This window comes from Heterodontus francisci, chromosome 1 (genome assembly GCF_036365525.1).
Source record: "Heterodontus francisci isolate sHetFra1 chromosome 1, sHetFra1.hap1, whole genome shotgun sequence".
NCBI classification, from domain to species: domain Eukaryota; kingdom Metazoa; phylum Chordata; class Chondrichthyes; order Heterodontiformes; family Heterodontidae; genus Heterodontus; species Heterodontus francisci.
In genome coordinates this window covers 257848839-257866752 of record NC_090371.1, presented here as the reverse complement: position 1 = coordinate 257866752, position 17914 = coordinate 257848839, and the positions used below count along the sequence as shown (strand labels likewise).

Here is a 17914-nt window from a genome sequence, read left to right as displayed (position 1 = left end):
AAGAAAACTGAATGCTGGAATTCTGAAATAAAAACAAAGAGTACTGGAAATATAGAAGGCATCCATGTACATCTGAAAATTAAACAAAAGACTAGTTAAAATTTTGGGCCGAGACTTGTCTGTCTCTTTTCAGATACTGATGTAAATCTGTATATTTCCAATATTTGGGATAGATTTTGGTTATCGTTGCACCCATTTTATGGTCTTAAAACTCAAGCAATGAGGGCCATTTCGGAGTCTGACATCCTGTGCTTCAAGGACACCTTAGTGATGTCCATCCCAAAATTGGGACTGACCTTTTTCAGGCATATCTGGGATGGCTGCCTGAAACAAGCACTAGACCCTTAGCATGTCCTAATGAAGGGATCAATGCTTGTTTTAGGATCCCCTTAGGGAATCTGGGCTGCCCCGAGTAAGGGGGACATCGGACCTGATCTGAGGTTTTCAAAACATGGATGCAGTCTAGTAAGTGGCCAGCACCAAAAAAGTAAGTTTTATTTTGGGTTTGATGTGGAGCCAGGAGGAGCAAGGGGTTCGATCAGTCTGGGATCACCCACTTTCTGTTCTCCTCTTACTCCAGCACTTAGCTTTGGGCCACTGCCAGAGAGACCAGTGGCCTGACATTGATGTTTATAAAATAGGTTAGCTCCCTGTGGTGGCTCAAAAGTCACCAGCAGCTCACCCAGATAAAGTTAATGAGGCCCAATCTCAGGTCAACTTTGGACCTCCTCGCCCACCCTGGTTGGGATGCAGGTTCCAAAAATGGGTCTAATGGAATTTCCTTCCCTTGTTGTTTTTAATTTTATGACTATGTTATATTTCTATTTTCACAATATGAGCAGTTATTTCATGTTGACATCAATGTCACTCACTAAATGGCAAATTATATTTTCTTCAACTGTAGATAATTTCAACATTTAAAAATAAAAGCTGGTTTATGAAGATAAGAAATTTGAATAACCTCTCATTTTCATAAGGGTCAAGAAGGAGACAATTTGTAGAAATGCAAAAAGAGGTGGACTTGTCCAAGGTATAAACTGGACCTGTTAGAGAAAGAAGGATATTCAATTTAACAGTTGATCAGATTTGCAGGCAACATTTATTAAATTCTCCATACAAGTCTTTTAAAACAATCGTCAGCTTTAATGGACATTTTATTAAATGCCATGCCTTTTTTACCTACATCTAGAATCAAATATTCCAATGTTTTCATGGCCCACCTCCCACCTTTCACCCTCTGTAAACTTAATCTCATTCAAAACTCTGCTGCCTTTATCCTAATTCACAAGTAAGTCTCCATCACCCTTGTTCTTGGTGACCTACATTAGCTCCCAGTTCAGCAATGCCTCCATTTTAAAATTCCCATTTGGTTTTCAAATTCCTCTATGGCCTCATCCTCTCCATCACTACAATCCTCAGATAACTGCACTCCTCCGATTTTAATCATTCCACCATTTATGGCTTGAACAAAAAAACTCCCCACAATCTTGTTATACGAAATATCAAGATTTAAAAAAAAAAGAGGCTACCTAGGTACTATATTTATTTGTGATATCCTATTAAATGTTGTCCTGTGATCATAGAATGATACACCAAAAGGAGGCCATTAGCCCATCTTGCCTGTACTGACACTTTGAAATGAATTCCTTGCTCTTTGTCCATTACCCTGTAAATTATTTTCCTTTCAAGTATTTTTCCAATTCCTTTTTGAAACTTAGTATTGAATCTGCTTCCACCACCCTTTCAGACAGGACATTCCAGATCACAACAAATTGCTGTGTTAAAAAAAAAATCCTCAAGTTGTCTCTGGTTCTTTTGCCAAATCACCTTAAATCTATATCCTCCAAATTATCTACCACTGGAAACTGTTTCTTCATATTTACTCTATTAAAACCTTGCATGATTTTGATCATCTGTTAGAAGAACAGCCCTAGCTTCTCCAATCTCTCCATGCAACCAAAGACCTTCATCCCTGGTACCATTCAAGTAAATTTCATCTGCACCTTCTACAAGGCCTGGACATTCTTCCTAAAATGTGGTGTCCAGAATTGAACATAATACTTCAACGGAGGACTAACCAGTGTTTTATACAGGTTTGGCATACCTTCCTTGCTTTTGTACTTTATGCCTTTAATTATAAAGCCGAGGATCCCATATGCTTTTTTTTTTTAAAAACAGTCTGGTCAACTTCTCTGGCCACCTTCAAAGATTTGTGTATATACATGATGGACTGGATTTCACAGTCAGTGGTGAAATGATGGCGCTCAGCACTGACCTTAAAGAAAGCTTCCTACAAAGATCTAGTGATCTCTGTGGCATGAATTTCCCCTTTCCCAGTGTTACTTTGAATCTGATGCCAAATGAATGGGATTTACAAGTGTAAGTAGCTAATCACATTGAAGTATTCTCAGAGAAAACAGGAAGTAGGATGCACTGATTATCCTTCAGTTTTAATTAAAAACTTTTACAGAAATCAAAATAAATGATTGGGGGATACACATGGGATTAAGGTAGAAGCTGAAATATCAAACTTTTAAAAAGCAGCAATTTAACATTCCACAAAATATAAAAATTAGTTTTTCATGGGTAGAGAGATTTTTCAGCATTATGAATTTAGTACACTGTTAAAATCCTTTTTACACCTCATTCAACCTCTTTTGGAGGGTTTTTACAGTGCGATTAATAGTGGAAAAAAGGGAAGTTGTCAATAATTCAGTGATTTTTAATTGATTGTAGTCTGCAGGGACTTCTATAGAGAAGCATAGAATCACTGATTGCAACTTCTGGATTTCTGCGTTTAACTGCACGTGTAGACCACAGAAGTTGCTGTCAGTTTTAGAGCAGCAACAATTGTGCACACTTGACAGTTTTGCCATCATTACTACTGCAAAATCCAGACCTGTAGAAACCTTCTTTAACTACTCTTGCAGTGCACTCCAGCAGCTATTGCAGTTCAGCAACATGCTACCAAAATACATCCCAGCTGTGGCAGGCTGATTTCATTCATTGCCAGATTTGAATTTTTATCAACGTCCCATTGGCAACCCAGTTACCAACTGTAGGCTACCGGGGCCATGGTTTCGGTTTTAGTCTGGTTAGAATAAAAACTATGGTCTATTTTTAAAGTAAAATTAGAGGTTTTTTTCCAATTTTAGCCATGTAAGCAACTGCATTTAAAACTTCAAATTACAACCACCAAATGGTTTACTTGAAAGCTGCCTAGTTATTTTTCCACTCAGTTACAGGAAGTAAACCTGATGCAACATTTAATTCTCACTGAAGTCAAGTTGTTGTAATTTCCCCCTTCAATCATTTTTAAGGCTCCTTGCCCAACACACAACGACTGGAGCATTGGGAAATTGTACAGTTCAATTAGTCAGTCCATTATCAGGCAATTGATGTGTCTGTGGATCATTCACATCAAACAACCAAATGTTCTTTGAAGTGACCATTTGGTACACTTTTCACTGAACAATGGTATAGAGTGAATGTGCAATAGCCCTGCACAGTGTTTCTTCATTAAGTTTCAAAACACCTACCTTCAGAGAGAGACGGGGAACATTCCTAGTAACTACAGGCCAGTCAGTTTAACATCAGTGCTGGTAAGGTTTTCAAAACAATAATTAGGGAATAGAAAATCAACTTGGAGAAGTTTGAGTTAATTAAGGAGAGCCAGCGTAGATTTGTAAACGACAGATGGTGTTTGATTAAGCTAATTGAATTTTTTGATGAAGCAACAGAGAAAGTTGGTGAAGGTAAGGCAATGGATGTTGTCTATATGGATTTTACGAAAATGTTCAACAAAGTATTACATAAAAGGCTGGCTAACAAAATTGAGGCTCATGGAAGAGGAAGGTCAGTGTCAGCTTGGATTAAAAAATTGGCTTAAGGACGGAAAACAGGTGAGTTGTGGTAAGTGGTTGTTCTTCATACTGCGGGATGGTAGACAGCGGTTTTCCACAAGAGTCAGAGCTAGGACCACTGCTTGTGACTTCGATATTGGAATGCAGAGTAGCATTTCAAAATTTGCCAATGATACCAAACTTGGACGCGTGAGAGATGGTAAGGATGATACCAATTGACTGCAAAAGGACATAGATAGGCTAACAGAATGGACAAACAAGTGGTAGATGGAATTTAATACAGACAAGTGTGAGGTGGTGCATTTTGGCAGAAGGGATAAGGAGAGGCAATATAGACTTAATGGCACAGTTCTAAAGAGTGTGTAGGGTGAGAGGGACCTGGGGGTTCATATGCATAGATCGTTGAAGGTGGCAGGACATATTGAGAGAGTGGTTAGCAAAGCATATGGGATGTTGGGCTTCATAAAGAGAGGTATTGAGTAAAAAAGCAGGAAAGTTATGGTGAACATTTGTGTGCTGTAATGATTCTTCGGTTCTACATCTGAAGGAGGAAGAATGTGGGAGGGGGCAAGGGAGTGGTAGCATGTGTATTGTTCCTTAGGACGGCCAACATGGACATGGGTCAAATGATCTTCTTCTATGCTGTAACGATTCTATGATTTATCTATGGTTAGGTCACAACTAGACAATATTGCATCCAGTTCTGGTCACCACACATTAGGAAATATGAGAGGGGCATGGAGAGTACAGAGGAGATTTACCAGAATGGTTCCAGGGATGAGGGATTTTATCTACAATGTTAGGTTGGAGAAGCTGGAGTTATTCTCTCTGGAACAAAGGAGATTGAGGGGGTATTTGATCGAAATTTACAAGATTATGACAGGTTTAGATAAGGTAGACAAAGGAAAGCTGTTTTTATTAGCTGATAGGGGACACAGATTTAAGGCTTTGGGAAAAGAGATGTGGGGTAATGTGAGGAAGAACTCTTTTTTTTTTTAAAAACACAGGTGAGTGGTAATGACCTGGAACTCATTGCCTACAAGGGTGGTGGAAGCAGAGATGATGAATGATTTCAAAAGGAAATTGAATGAGTGCTTGAGGGAAATACATTTGTAGGGCTACAAGAATAAAGCAGGGGAATGGGACTGATTGGATTGTTCTGCGGACAGCTAGCATGGACTTGATGGGCCAAATGACCCCCTTCTGTGCCCTAAAAACTTCTTTTTATTCTTTCATGGGATATAGACATCGCTGGCAAGGCCAACATTTGTTACCCATCCCTAATTGCCCTCGAGAAGGTGGTGGTGAGCTGCCTTCCTGAACCGCTGCAGTCCATCTGGTGCGGGTACACCGACAACGCTCTATAACTATTCGTAAACTACATAGATACAAATTCCCTCCTAAGTACGATACTGTGTAGAAGAGCACAGGAAGACTGTAGTATTTTTAGATTACAGGGAAGAAGAAATGGGCTGGTTGCTATACATAACATTAAAAGTATGTAGGGTAGGCAGTGGCATAGTGGTATTATCACTGGACTAGTAACCCAGAGATCCAGGGTATTTCTCTGGGGACATGGGCTCGAATCTCACCACAGCAGAAGGTGGAATTTGAATGTAATTAATAAATCTGGAATTAAAAAGCTACTCTAATGATGGCCATGAAACCATTGTCGATTGTTGTAAAAACCCATCTGGTTCACAAATATCCTTTAGGGAAGGAAATTTGCTGTCCTTACCTGGTCTGGCCTACATGTGACTCCAGATCCACAGCAATGTGGTTAACTCTTACATGCCCTCTGAAATCGCCGAGCAAGACACTCAGTTGTACCTAACCGCGACAAAGTCAATAAAAAGGAATGAAACCGGATGGACTACCTGGCATCGACCTAGGCACCGGAAATGACAACAGCAAACCCAGCCCTGTCAACCCTGCAAAGTCCTCCTTACTAACATCTGGGGGCTTGTGCCAAAGTTGGGAGAGCTATCCCACAGACTAGTCAAACAACAGCCTGACATAGTCATACTCACGGAATCATACCTTACAGACAATGTCCCAGACACTGCCATCACCATCCCTGGGTATGTCCTGTCCCACTGGCAGGACAGACCCAGCAGAGGTGGTGGCACAGTGGTATACAATAGGGAGTGAGTTGCCCTGGGAGTCCTCAACATCGACATCAGACCCCATGAAGTCTCATGGCATCAGGTCAAACATGGGCAAGGTAACCTCTTACTGATTACAACCTACCGCCCTCCCTCAGCTGATGACTCAGTACTCCACCATGTTGAACACCACTTGGAGGAAGCACGGAGGGTGGCAAGGGAGCAAAATGTACTCCGGGTGGGAGACTTCAAAGTCCATCACCAAGAGTGGCTCGGTAGCACCACTACTGACCGAACCCTAAAGGACATAGCTGCTAGACTGGGTCTGCGGCAAGTGGTGAGGGAACCAACAAAGGGGAAAACATACTTGACCTCGTCTTCACCAATCTGCCTGCAGCAGATGCTTCTGTCCATGGCTGTATTGGTAAGAGTGACCACCGCACAGTCCTTGTGGAGACGAAGTCCCGCCTTCACATTGAGGATACTGTCCATCGTGTTGTGTGGCACTACCACCGTGCTAAATGGGATAGATTTCAAATAGATCTAGCAATGCAAAACTGGGCATCCATGAGGCGCTGTGGGCCATCAGCAGCAGCAGAATTGTACTTAACCACAATCTGTAACCTCATGGCCCAGCATATCCCCCACTCTACCATTACCATCAAGCCAGGAGACCAACCCTGGTTCAATGAAGAGTGTAGGAAGGCTTGCCAGGAGCAGCACCAGGCATACCTCAAAATGAGGTGTCAACCTGGTGAAGCTACAACACAGGACTATCTGTGTGCCAAATTGCGTAAGCAGCATGCGACAGACAGAGCTAAACGATCCCATAACCAACAGATCAGATCCAAGCTCTGTAGTCCTGCCACATCCAGCCGTGAATGGTGGTGGACAATTAAACAACTAACTGGAGGAGGTGGCTTCACAAATATCCCCATCCTCAATGATGGGGGAGCCCAGCACATCAGTGCGAAAGATAAGGCTGAAGCATTTGCAACAATCTTCAGCCAGAAGTGCCGAGTTGATGATCCATCTCGGCCTCCTCCTGAAGTCCCCAGTATCACAGATGCCAGACTTCAGTCAATTCGATTCACTCCGTGATATCAAGAAACGACTGAAGGCACTGGATACTGCTAAAGCTATGGGCCCTAACAATATTTGGCAATAGTACTGAAGACCTGTGCTCCAGAACTTGCCACGCCCCTAGCCAAGCTGTTCCAGTACAGCTACAACATTGGCATCTACCCTGCAATGTGGAAAATTGCCCAGGTATGTCCTGTACACAAAAAGCAGGACAAGTCCAACCCAGCCAATTACCACCCCATCAGCCGACTCTCAATCATCAGTAAAGGTGATGGAAGGTGTCATCAACAGTGCTATCAAGCTGCACTTGCTTAGCAATAACCTGCTCAGTGACGCTCAGTTTGGGTTCCGCCAGGGCCACTCAGCTCCTGATCTCATTACAGCCTTGGTTCAAACATGGACAAAAGAGCTGAACTCAAGAGGTGAGGTGAGAATGACTGCCCTTGACATCAAGGCAGCATTTGACAGAGTATGGCTTCAAGGAGCCCTAGCAAAACTGAGGTCAATGGGAATTAGGGGAAAAACTCTCCGCTGGCTGGAGTCATACCTGGCACAAAGGAAGATGGTTGTGGTTGTTGGAGGTCAATCATCTGAGCTCCAGGACATCACTGCAGGAGTTCCTCAGGGTAGTGTCTTAGACCCAACCATCTTCAGCTGCTTCATCAATGATCATCCTTCAATCAGAAGGTCAGAAGTGGGGATGTTCGCTGATGATTGCACAATGTTCAGCACCATTCGTGACTCCTCAGATACTGAAGCAGTCAGTGTCGAAATGCAGCAAGATCTGGACAATATCCAGGCTTGGGCTGATAAGTGGCAAGTAACATTCGCGCCACACAAGTGCCAGGCAATGACCATCTCCAACAAGAGAGAATCTATCCATCTCCCCATGACATTCAACAGCATTACCATCGCTGAATCCCCCACTATCAACATCCTAGGGGCTACCATTGACCAGAAACTGAACTGGAGTAGCCATATAAATACCGTGGCTACAAGAGCAGGTCAGAGGCTAGGAATCCTGAGGCGAGTAACTCACCTCCTGACTCCCCAAAGCCTGTCCACCATCTACAAGGCACAAGTCAGGAGTGTGATGGAATACTCTCCAGTTGCCTGGATGGGTGCAGCTCCAACAACACTCAAGAAGCTCAACACCATCCAGGACAAAGTAGCCTGCTTGATTGGCACCCCATCTACAAACATTCACTCCCTCCACCACCGACGCACAGTAGCAGCAGTGTGTACCATCTACAAGATGCACTGCAGCAATGCACCAACGCTCCTTAGACAGCACCTTCCAAACCCGCGAGCTCTACCAACTAGAAGGACAAGGGCAGCAGATGCATGGGAACACCACCACCTGTAGGTTCCCCTCCAAGTCATACACCACCCTGACTTGGAATTATATCGCTGTTCCTTCACTGTCGCTGGGTCAAAATCCTGGAACTCTCTTCCTAACAGCACTGTGGGTGTACCTATCCCAAATGGACTGCAGCGTTTCAAGAAGGCAGCTCACCACCACCTTCTCAAGGGCAATTAGGGATGGGCAATAAATGCTGGACTAGCCAGCGATGCCCACATCCCTGAATGAATAAAATATTCGTTTTAAAAAGAGCATGCTACAATTGTGTTACACATTGCAACCACAGCAGTTCCTCCTCAGCATGCAGCATCAGGAGTATGACCTAGGACAGGAGAGTCTAGAACTTATCATAGCGCTGAATCTTCTGTGCCCGCCACCAATGTCGGCGGCGGGCAAAGAGAACGGTGGCCCACCTGTGCAGGCCACATGTCGCGGAGCCGCCACAACCCCCCCAACCCCTGATCACATGGACAGGGCTGGCTGTCCATTCCCGGCAATGTTGTCAGCTGCCTGTGTGCTGGCACAGACACCATTTTTAAAGGGCTGTGAGCCCTAATGGTAGATTTAAGTATTTAAAGATAAAGTAAATAAAAATAAAGTCATTTCTTCTGCCCCTCTCCCACCCCCCCCAATAACAATTAAATTAATTTGGCCTCTCATGCCCTCAAAACACTTAACCTTGTCCATCTGACCTTCCCCCCCCCCCCCCGCCCCACCCTTAAACTTCATAAACTTTAACCTCAAAACATTCCTACCATCCCCTACACCAATGATATTACTTTGACCCAGTTCCACCCCCCGCACCCGCACTGAAACCTACCTCCTCCTCCTTCCCCACCAGTGTAGCACCTGTTTTCCCTGGACAGAGATCCGAAGGCGCGAGTGCGCCGGCCACTGGGCCAAAGATCGCAGTAGGACATCAGGCGGCCGCAGCACAAGTACAATTAGTTTTAATTTATATAAATATTCAAATAGTGGTCCCGTCGCCACCACTGGTAAGATCAGGCTGGGACGTGCCCTCTCGGCATCAGAGTGTGTGGCACTCTCCCGGAGGCATCTTCAGGCCCCAGCCCCCCCACCCCACGGACCCAGACGCCTGGGAGGACAATCTCAGGGTAAGGGGTCAGCCATTTTGGACTGAGATAAAAAGAAATCTCTTCACTCAGATGGTAGTGAATCCTTAAAATTCTCTACCCGAGGGAGCTATAGATGCTCATTTGATGAGTATATTAAAGACGGAGATGAATAGATTTTTGGACACTAAAAAGGAATTAAGGGATATGGGAATAGGGCAGGAAAAGAGAGGAGAGATAGATGAGCCATGATGTTATTGAATGGCAGAGCAAGCTTGAGGGGCTATATGATCTACTCCTGCTCCTGTTTCCTATGTTCTTAGACTAGAAGTTCACCTCATCTCCTATGGATGGACTCCTAACTCTGGTCTCCAATGCTGCACACAACTCTCATCTATGGCTGCTAAGAGTCACTTATCCATGGTGATTGGGCAACTACATTCGCACACAGGTGAAACTCGGTAAAGTATAACTCTTTGGAGATGTCCTTGGGTGATGGGGAGACAACCAACATCTTGCAACAACAGGCTCATGGCAAAGCAGGTACAGATTCACTGGCAACTGTAGTTGCCAAGGTGCACACAGGTGGCTCAGGGTATAGGATCATTCTCCACTGGACTGAGGCAACAGTAGAGTTTCGTAAGCCCAAGCGACTGAACTGTCCTGATAGGATCACACTACTCACTCCCATAGTAGGGGCCAGAAACAGTGTTGGTTTCACTAACTGAGTAGTCAATTCCAACTGGAATCCTACATTAGCAGTCTTCCAATCCCACAAGCTCTACCACCTAGAAAGGACAAGGGTAACAGATGCATGGGAACACCACCGCCTGCAAGTTCAGCTCCAAGCCACACACCATCCTGACTTGGAACTATAATCACCATCCTTCACTTTAGTAGGGTCAAAAACCGGGAACTCCCTTACTAACAGCACTGTTGGTGTACCTACCCCACATGGACTGCAGCAGTTCAAGAAGACAGCTCACCACCACCTTTTCAAGGGCAATTAATGCAGGCCTAGCCAGCGACACCCACATCCCACAAACAAACAGAAAAAATATAAGAAAACAAAACCACTTAAATATAGCAGTTTGGCAATTGAGCACACTCCAGGACACTTAGTCAATAAGTAGTCCTGAAAGGAGAAGTGTACGTATCAGTAGGGAATAAGACATTAATCAAGGAAAATGCAGCCTTTATGTTATTCTGATGTCTAATGTGTGAAAAAATATTCATGAAAATTGAAGTTTACAGTCATATTAGAGTCCACAACTTAAAAGTATTACAAAGTATGTAGCACAGAAACAGATAATTCATCCCAACAGTTCCATGCATGTGTTTATACGCCACATGAGCCTCCTCCACCCCTCTTAATCCAACCCTATCAACGTATCCTTCTATTCCTTTCTCCCTTATATGCATGTCCAGCTTCTCCTTGATGGCATCAATGCTATTCGCCTCATTTATTCCCTCTGGTAGCAAACTCCACATTCTAACCACTCTGGATAAAGACATTTCTTCTGAATTCTCTTTTGGATTTATTAGCGACTATCTTATATTTATGGCTTCTAATTCTGGTCTCACACGGAAGTAAAAACATCTCCTCTACACCTACCCTATGAAATCATTTCTTAATCTTGAAGGACTCTATCAGGTGATCCCTCAGTCTTCTCATTTCTATAGAATAAAGCCCCACCGTACCCTTTTCTGATAGGTATAACCTCTCAATTGTGGTATCATTTGAGTAAATGTTTTTGTTTGCACTTTGTCCAGTACATCTATATCCTCTTTAGAATATGCCGACCAGAAGAGGTCACGGCGCTCCAACTGTGGGGTGTGTGTGTGCGCACACACGAATAGAAATGAACCCCAGTGCTTTGTTTGCTTATTAACCTGCATTACTCCCAGATCGCACTCTGCTCCTCATATTGTCCAATGAGTATGTGGCCTCCTTTATCTTAATATCAAAACATACCACCTCACACACATCTATATTGAAGTTAATCTGCCAATTAAATGTCCATTTTGCATCATTAATGTCTTCCTGTATTTTGTTGCAGTCATCCGCTGTATTAATACATCCCCTAATTTGGTGTTATCTGCAAATTTTAACATTTCACTACCAGTTCCTGAATGCAAATTATTTATGCAAATGATCAACAGCAGTTGCCCTAGCATCCATTCTTGTGGAACATCACTCGTCACCAATTGTCCCTCTATCTTTAACCCCAACTATCTGTTGAGTGAGTGGGCTAATGCATGGCAGATGCAGTATAATGAGGATAAATGTGGTTATACACTTTGGCAGCAAAAACAGGAAGGCAGACCATTATCTGAACGGCTATAAACAGAGGGGAATATGCAGCGAGAGCTGGGTGTTCTCGTACACCAGTCGCTGAAGGCAAGCATGCAGGTGCAACAGGCGGTAAAAAAGGCAAGTGGTATGTTGGCTTTCATAGAGAAAGGATTCGAGTACAGGAGCAGGGATGTCTTGCTGCAATTATACAGGGCCTTGGTGAGACCACACCTGGAATATTGTGTGCAGTTTTGGTTTCCTTATCTGAGGAAGGATGTTCTGGCAAAAGAGGGAGTGCAGCAAAGGTTTACCAGATGGATTCCTGGGATGGCGGGTCTGACGTATGAGGAAAGATTGAGTCGGTTGGGCTTATACTCACTGGAGTTCAGAAGAGTGAGGGGTGGGGGAGAAAATCTCAGAAACCTATAAAATTCTAACAGGACTTGACAGGGTAGATGCAGGAAGGATGTTCCCGATGGTGGGGGAGTCCACAACCAGGGTCATAGTCTAAGGATGTGGGGTAAATCTTTCAGGACTGAGATGAGGAGAAATTTCTTCACCCAGAGAGTGGCGAGCCTGTGGAATTCGCTACCACAGAAAGCAGTTGAGGTCAAAACATTGTATGTTTTCAAGAAGGAGTTAGATATAGCTCTTGGGTCTAAAGGGATCAAAGGGTATGGGGCGAAAGCAGGAACAGGTTACTGAGTTGGATGATAAGCCATGATCATAATGAATGGCGGAGCAGGCTCGAAGGGCTGAATGGCCAACTCCTGCTCCTATTTTCTATGTTTCTGTTTATTATCCAGCTTGGTAACCATTCTGCTACTTTTCCCTTAACTCCACATGTTCTGACCTTAGTCATGAGTTTACTATGCAATACTTTATCAAAGGCATTTTGCAAATCCAAATAGATTACGTCTAATTGCATTACCCTCATCCATCCACTTACTACTTCAAATTCTTTAGGGAATTCTTACGGTTGGACAAGCATGATCTTCCCCTTTTGAAATCCATGCTGACCACTCTTTCAATTTCTAGATGTTTTTCTATTACACCTTTGATAAGAAAGATAATGGAATCTTTAATCAATGACGTTAAGCTAATTAGAATTAGAACATTACAGCACAGTACAGGCCCTTCGGCCCTCGATGTTGCGCCGACCTGTGAAACCATCTGACCTACACTATTCCATTTTCATCCATATGTCTATCCAATGACCACTTAAATGCCCTTAAAGTTGGCGAGTCTACTACTGTTGCAGGCAGGGCGTTCCACGCCCCTACTACTCTCTGAGTAAAGAAACTACCTCGAACATCTGTCCTATATCTATCACCCCTCAACTTAAAGCTATGTCCCCTCGTGTTTGCCATCACCATCCGAGGAAAAAGAATCTCACTATCCACCCTATCTAACCCTCTGATTATCTTATATGTCTCTATTAAGTCACCTCTCCTCCTCCTTCTCTCCAACGAAAACAACCTCAAGTCCCTCAGCTTTTCCTCGTAAGACCTTCCCTCCATACCAGGCAACATCCTAGTAAATCTCCTCTGCACCCTTTCCAAAGCTTCCACATCCTTCCTATAATGCGGTGACCAGAACTGCACGCAATGCTCCAGGTGCGGTCTCACCAGAGTTTTGTACAGCTGCAGCATGACCTCGTGGCTCCGAAACTCGATCCCCCTACTAATAAAAGCTAACACACCATATGCCTTCTTAACAGCCCTATTAACCTGGGTAGCAACTTTCAGGGATTTATGTACCTGGACACCAAGATCTCTCTGTTCATCTACACTACCAAGAATCTTCCCATTAGCCCAGTACTCCGCATTCCTGTTACTCCTTCCAAAGTGAATCACCTCACACTTTTCCGCATTAAACTCCATTTGCCATCTCTCAGCCCAGCTCCGCAGCCTATCTATGTCCCTCTGTCACCTACAACATCCTTCGGCACTATCCACAACTCCACCGACCTTCGTGTCATCCGCAAATTTACTAACCCACCCTTCTACACCCTCTTCCAGGTCATTTATAAAAATGACAAACAGCAGTGGCCCCAAAACAGATCCTTGCGGTACACCACGAGTAACTAAACTCCAGGATGAACATTTGCCATCAACCACCACCCTCTGTCTTCTTTCAGCTAGCCAATTTCTGATCCAAAGCTCTGAATCACCTTCAACCCCATACTTCCGTATCTTCTGCAATAGCCTACCGTGGGGAACCTTATCAAACGCCTTACTGAAATCCATATACACCACATCCACTGCTTTACCCTCATCCACCTGTTTGGTCACCTTCTCGAAAAACTCAATAAGGTTTGTGAGGCACGACCTACCCTTCACAAAACCGTGCTGACTATCGCTAATGAACTTGGTGTATCGTTCCTTGGGCTGGTTATATATAGAACTCATTTTCACAGTCCACTAGTCCTCTGGCACTATTCCCTTTCCTAATGAATTTTAAATGCATGTTATAGTACTCCTATCTCTTTTCTAACTTCTTTAATGCATGCTGATGCAATCCATCCAGACCAGGGGCTTAATCCTCTGGGTTTACTAAGTTTATTATCTCCCCCTTTCCCAAAAGTCTTTATATCCTTTTCTTCTAATGTCATGTGCACCATGTTAGTTTCCCTGGTAAAATACAGAGGTACAGTAATTACATAATGAATGGTCATTTGCTACTACATAACTTGAGAATTGCTGAAAATAGAGACATGTCGTCAAAGTTTTTCACCTTGCACTCATCAGGACAATACGCAAGAATAAGGGAAAACAACAACTTATACTGCATAGAAGAAAGTGCTGATTGGTTGGCAAGTGAACTGATTGATGGAGACATTGCCATGGAGAATCCACCAATTTACAGTGGCTGACAGTTAACTGCCAAGCTTTGTTTGAAATTTAAACCAGGCAGCTGGACTCTGATTGGTCAAGACATTAATATATGTAGCTTCCAGTATGCACCACACTGCAAGCCCTACTGACAATCCTAAATAATACACAGGGCCCGGTTATTTACAGACAGAAAGAACATAAACACACATTGCGCTTGTTTCAGCTGAACAAAATATGTGACAGCCATTTGCTGGTTCATTCCTCAGGACAATGCCTTGACCAGAGTCAAACTGCCTGGTTTAAATTTCAAACAAAGCCTAGCAGTTAACTGTGTCACTGTGAACTGGTACATTCTCAATGGTAATGCCTTGACTAGAGTTCACTTGCCAACCAATCAGCACTCTCTTCTATGCAGTATAAGTTGTGTTTTCCACTATATTGGTTATTCTTGCGTATTGTCCTGATGAGTGCAAGACGAAAAGCTTCGACATCATGTCTGTATTTTCAGCAGTACTTAATTAATTTTCCTGCATTTTGATTGTTATTGCCTGTAAGTTTATCATATATATCTCCTCTATCCCAATCTTTCTTTTGTTGTTTAAGTGTCTGTAGAATACTTTACTATACCCTTTTATATTCCTTCAATTTTGTAGTTCCTCTCTGCCTTCCCAATTCCCTTATGTTAATTGGAGATGAGAAAATGATTGTCTCATTGTTCACAATGAGACAAATCATCTTCATTCTTCCCACCCTCCCATTGCTGCGCCACGTTTTGGCACCTCCCCACCACCCAATTTCATTACCGGCACAGGAGATCTGGAATTTGCTCATTTTTCTCCCTCTTCTCTGAATCCTTACCACCCTGCATAAAGTACTTATAGTAGGAAATGTAGAGGGGGAAAGGAAATAAAACAAAAGCAAATACAGTGTATGTTGGAAATTTGAAATTAAAACAGAAAATGCTGGAAATCAGCAGCAGGTCTGGTCGCATCTGTGGAGAGAAACAGTTAACATTTCAGGTCGAGGCCCTTTCATCAGAACCCATATGAAAGGTCATCGAACCAACATGTTAACTCTTTCTCTCCACAGATGCTACCAAGGGAATAGAACAGTCTATTTAAGCCCTGACACATCCATAAAAATTCTCAAATACAGAATTTAAAAATATTCAAATTTAGGAAATGCCACTTCTGATTTTTTGTTATTCATTCATGGCTAGGCCAGCATTTATTGCCCATCCCCAACCGCCCTTGAGAAGATGGTGGTGAGCTGCCTTCTTGAACCGCTGCAGTCCATGTGAGATAGGTAGACCCACAGTGCTGTTAGGAAGGGAGTTCCAGGATTTTGACCCAGCGACAGTGAAGGAACGGCGATATAGTTCCAAGTCAGGATGGTGTGTGACTTGGAGGGGAACTTGCAGGTGGTGTTCCCATACATTTGCTGCCCTTGTCCTTCTAGTTGGTGGAAGTCACAGGTTTGGAAGGTGCTGTCTAAGGAGCCTGGGTGTGTTGCTACAGTGCATCTTGTAAATGGTACAACACTGCTGCGACTGTGTGTCGATAGTGGAGGGAGTGAATGTTTGGGGATGGGGTGCCACTCAAGTGGGTTGCGTTATCCTGGATGGTGTCGAGCTTTGTGAGTGGTGTTGGAGCTGCACCCATCCAGGCACGTGGAGAGTATTCCATCACAGTCCTGACTTGTGCCTTGTAGATGGTAGACAGGCTTTGGGGAGTCAGGAGAGGAGTTACTTGCCGCAGGATTCCTAGCCTCTGACCTGCTCTTGTAGCCACGGTATTTATATGGCTACTCCAGTTCAGTTTCTGGTCAATGGTAGGCCCTAGGATGTTGATAGTGGGGGATTCAGCGATGGTAATGCTGTTGAATGTCATGGGGAGATGGATAGATTCTCTCTTGTTGGAGATGGTCATTGCCTGGCAGTTGTGTGGCGCGAATGTTACTTGCCACTTATCAGCCCAAGCCTGGATATTGTCCAGATCTTGCTGCATTTCTACACAGACTGCTTCAGTATCTGAGGGGTTGCGAATTGTGCTGAACATTGTGCAATCAGCGATCATCCCCACTTCTGACCTTCTGATTGAAGGAAGGTCATTGATGAAGCAGCTGAAGATGGTTGGGTCTAAGACACTACCATGAGGAACTCCTGCAGTGATGTCCTGGAGCTCAGATGATTGACCTCCAACAACCACAACCATCTTCCTTTGTGCCAGGTATGACTCCAGCCAGCGCAGAGTTTTCCCCCTAATTCCCATTGACCTCAGTTTTGCTAGGGCTCCTTGAAGCCATACTCTGTCAAATGCTGCCTTGATGTCAAGGGCAGTCATTCTCACCTCACCTCTTGAGTTCAGCTCTTTTGTCCATGTTTGAACCAAGGCTGTAATGAGGTCTGAGCTGACTGGCCCTGGCAGAACCCAAACAGAGCATCACTGAGCAGGTTGTTGCTCAGCAAATGCTGCATGATGGCACTGATGATGACACCTTCCATCACTTTACTGATGATTGAGAGTAGGCTGATGGGGCGGTAATTGGCCAGGTTGGACTTGTCCTGCTTTTTCTGTACAGGACATACCTGCGCAATTTTCCACATCGCCGGATAGATGCCAGCATTTTAGCTGTACTAGAACAGCTTGGCTAGGGGCACAGGTCTTCAGTACTATTGCCAGAATATTGTCAGGGCCCATAGCCTTTGCAGTATCTAGCGCCTTCAGTCGTTTCTTGATATCACGCGGGGTGAATCAAATTGGCTAAATTCTGGCATTGGTGATGCTGGGGACTTCAGGAGGAGGCCAAGATGGATCATCAACTCGGCACTTCTGGCTGAAGATTGTTGCAAATGCTTCTGCCTTATCTTTTGCACTGATGTGCTGGGCTCCCCCATCATTGAGGATGGGGATATTTGTGGAGCCACCTCCTCCAGTTAGTTGTTTAATTGTCCACCACCATTCACGGCTGGATGTGGCAGGACTACAGAGCTTGGATCTGATCTGTTGGTTATGGGATCGCTTAGCTTCACCAGGTTGACACCTCATTTTTAGGTATGCCTGGTGCTGCTCCTGACATGCCCTCCTGCACTCTTCATTGAACCAGGGTTGGTCTCCTGGCTTGATGGTAATGGTAGAGTGGGGAATATGCCGGGCCATGAGGTTACAGATTGTGGTAGAGTACAATTTTGCTGCTGATGGTCCACAGCGCCTCATGAATGCCCAGTTTTGCATTGCTAGATCTGTTCGAAATCTATCCCATTTAGCACAGTGACAATGCCACACAACACGATGG

At 44.1% G+C, this 17914-nt stretch overlaps 1 protein-coding gene across 6 annotated transcripts in view; it reads right to left on the bottom strand.

The window, feature by feature from the left end:
* setd7 (SET domain containing 7, histone lysine methyltransferase) overlaps positions 1-17914 on the bottom strand; it is a 47673-nt gene that overhangs the window by 13963 nt on the left and 15796 nt on the right. Inside the window, exon 5 of one of the 6 annotated variants that reach the window (XM_068043531.1) lies at positions 962-1043. The exons of 3 other annotated variants lie outside the window; for them this stretch is intronic. In XM_068043531.1, coding sequence (XP_067899632.1) covers positions 962-1043 — 82 coding nt within the window. Of the gene's footprint in view, positions 1-961; positions 1044-3539; positions 3600-12732; positions 12839-17914 lie in introns of those variants that run through there. 2 more of the 6 variants (XM_068043541.1, XM_068043571.1) reach the window with 2 other exon arrangements.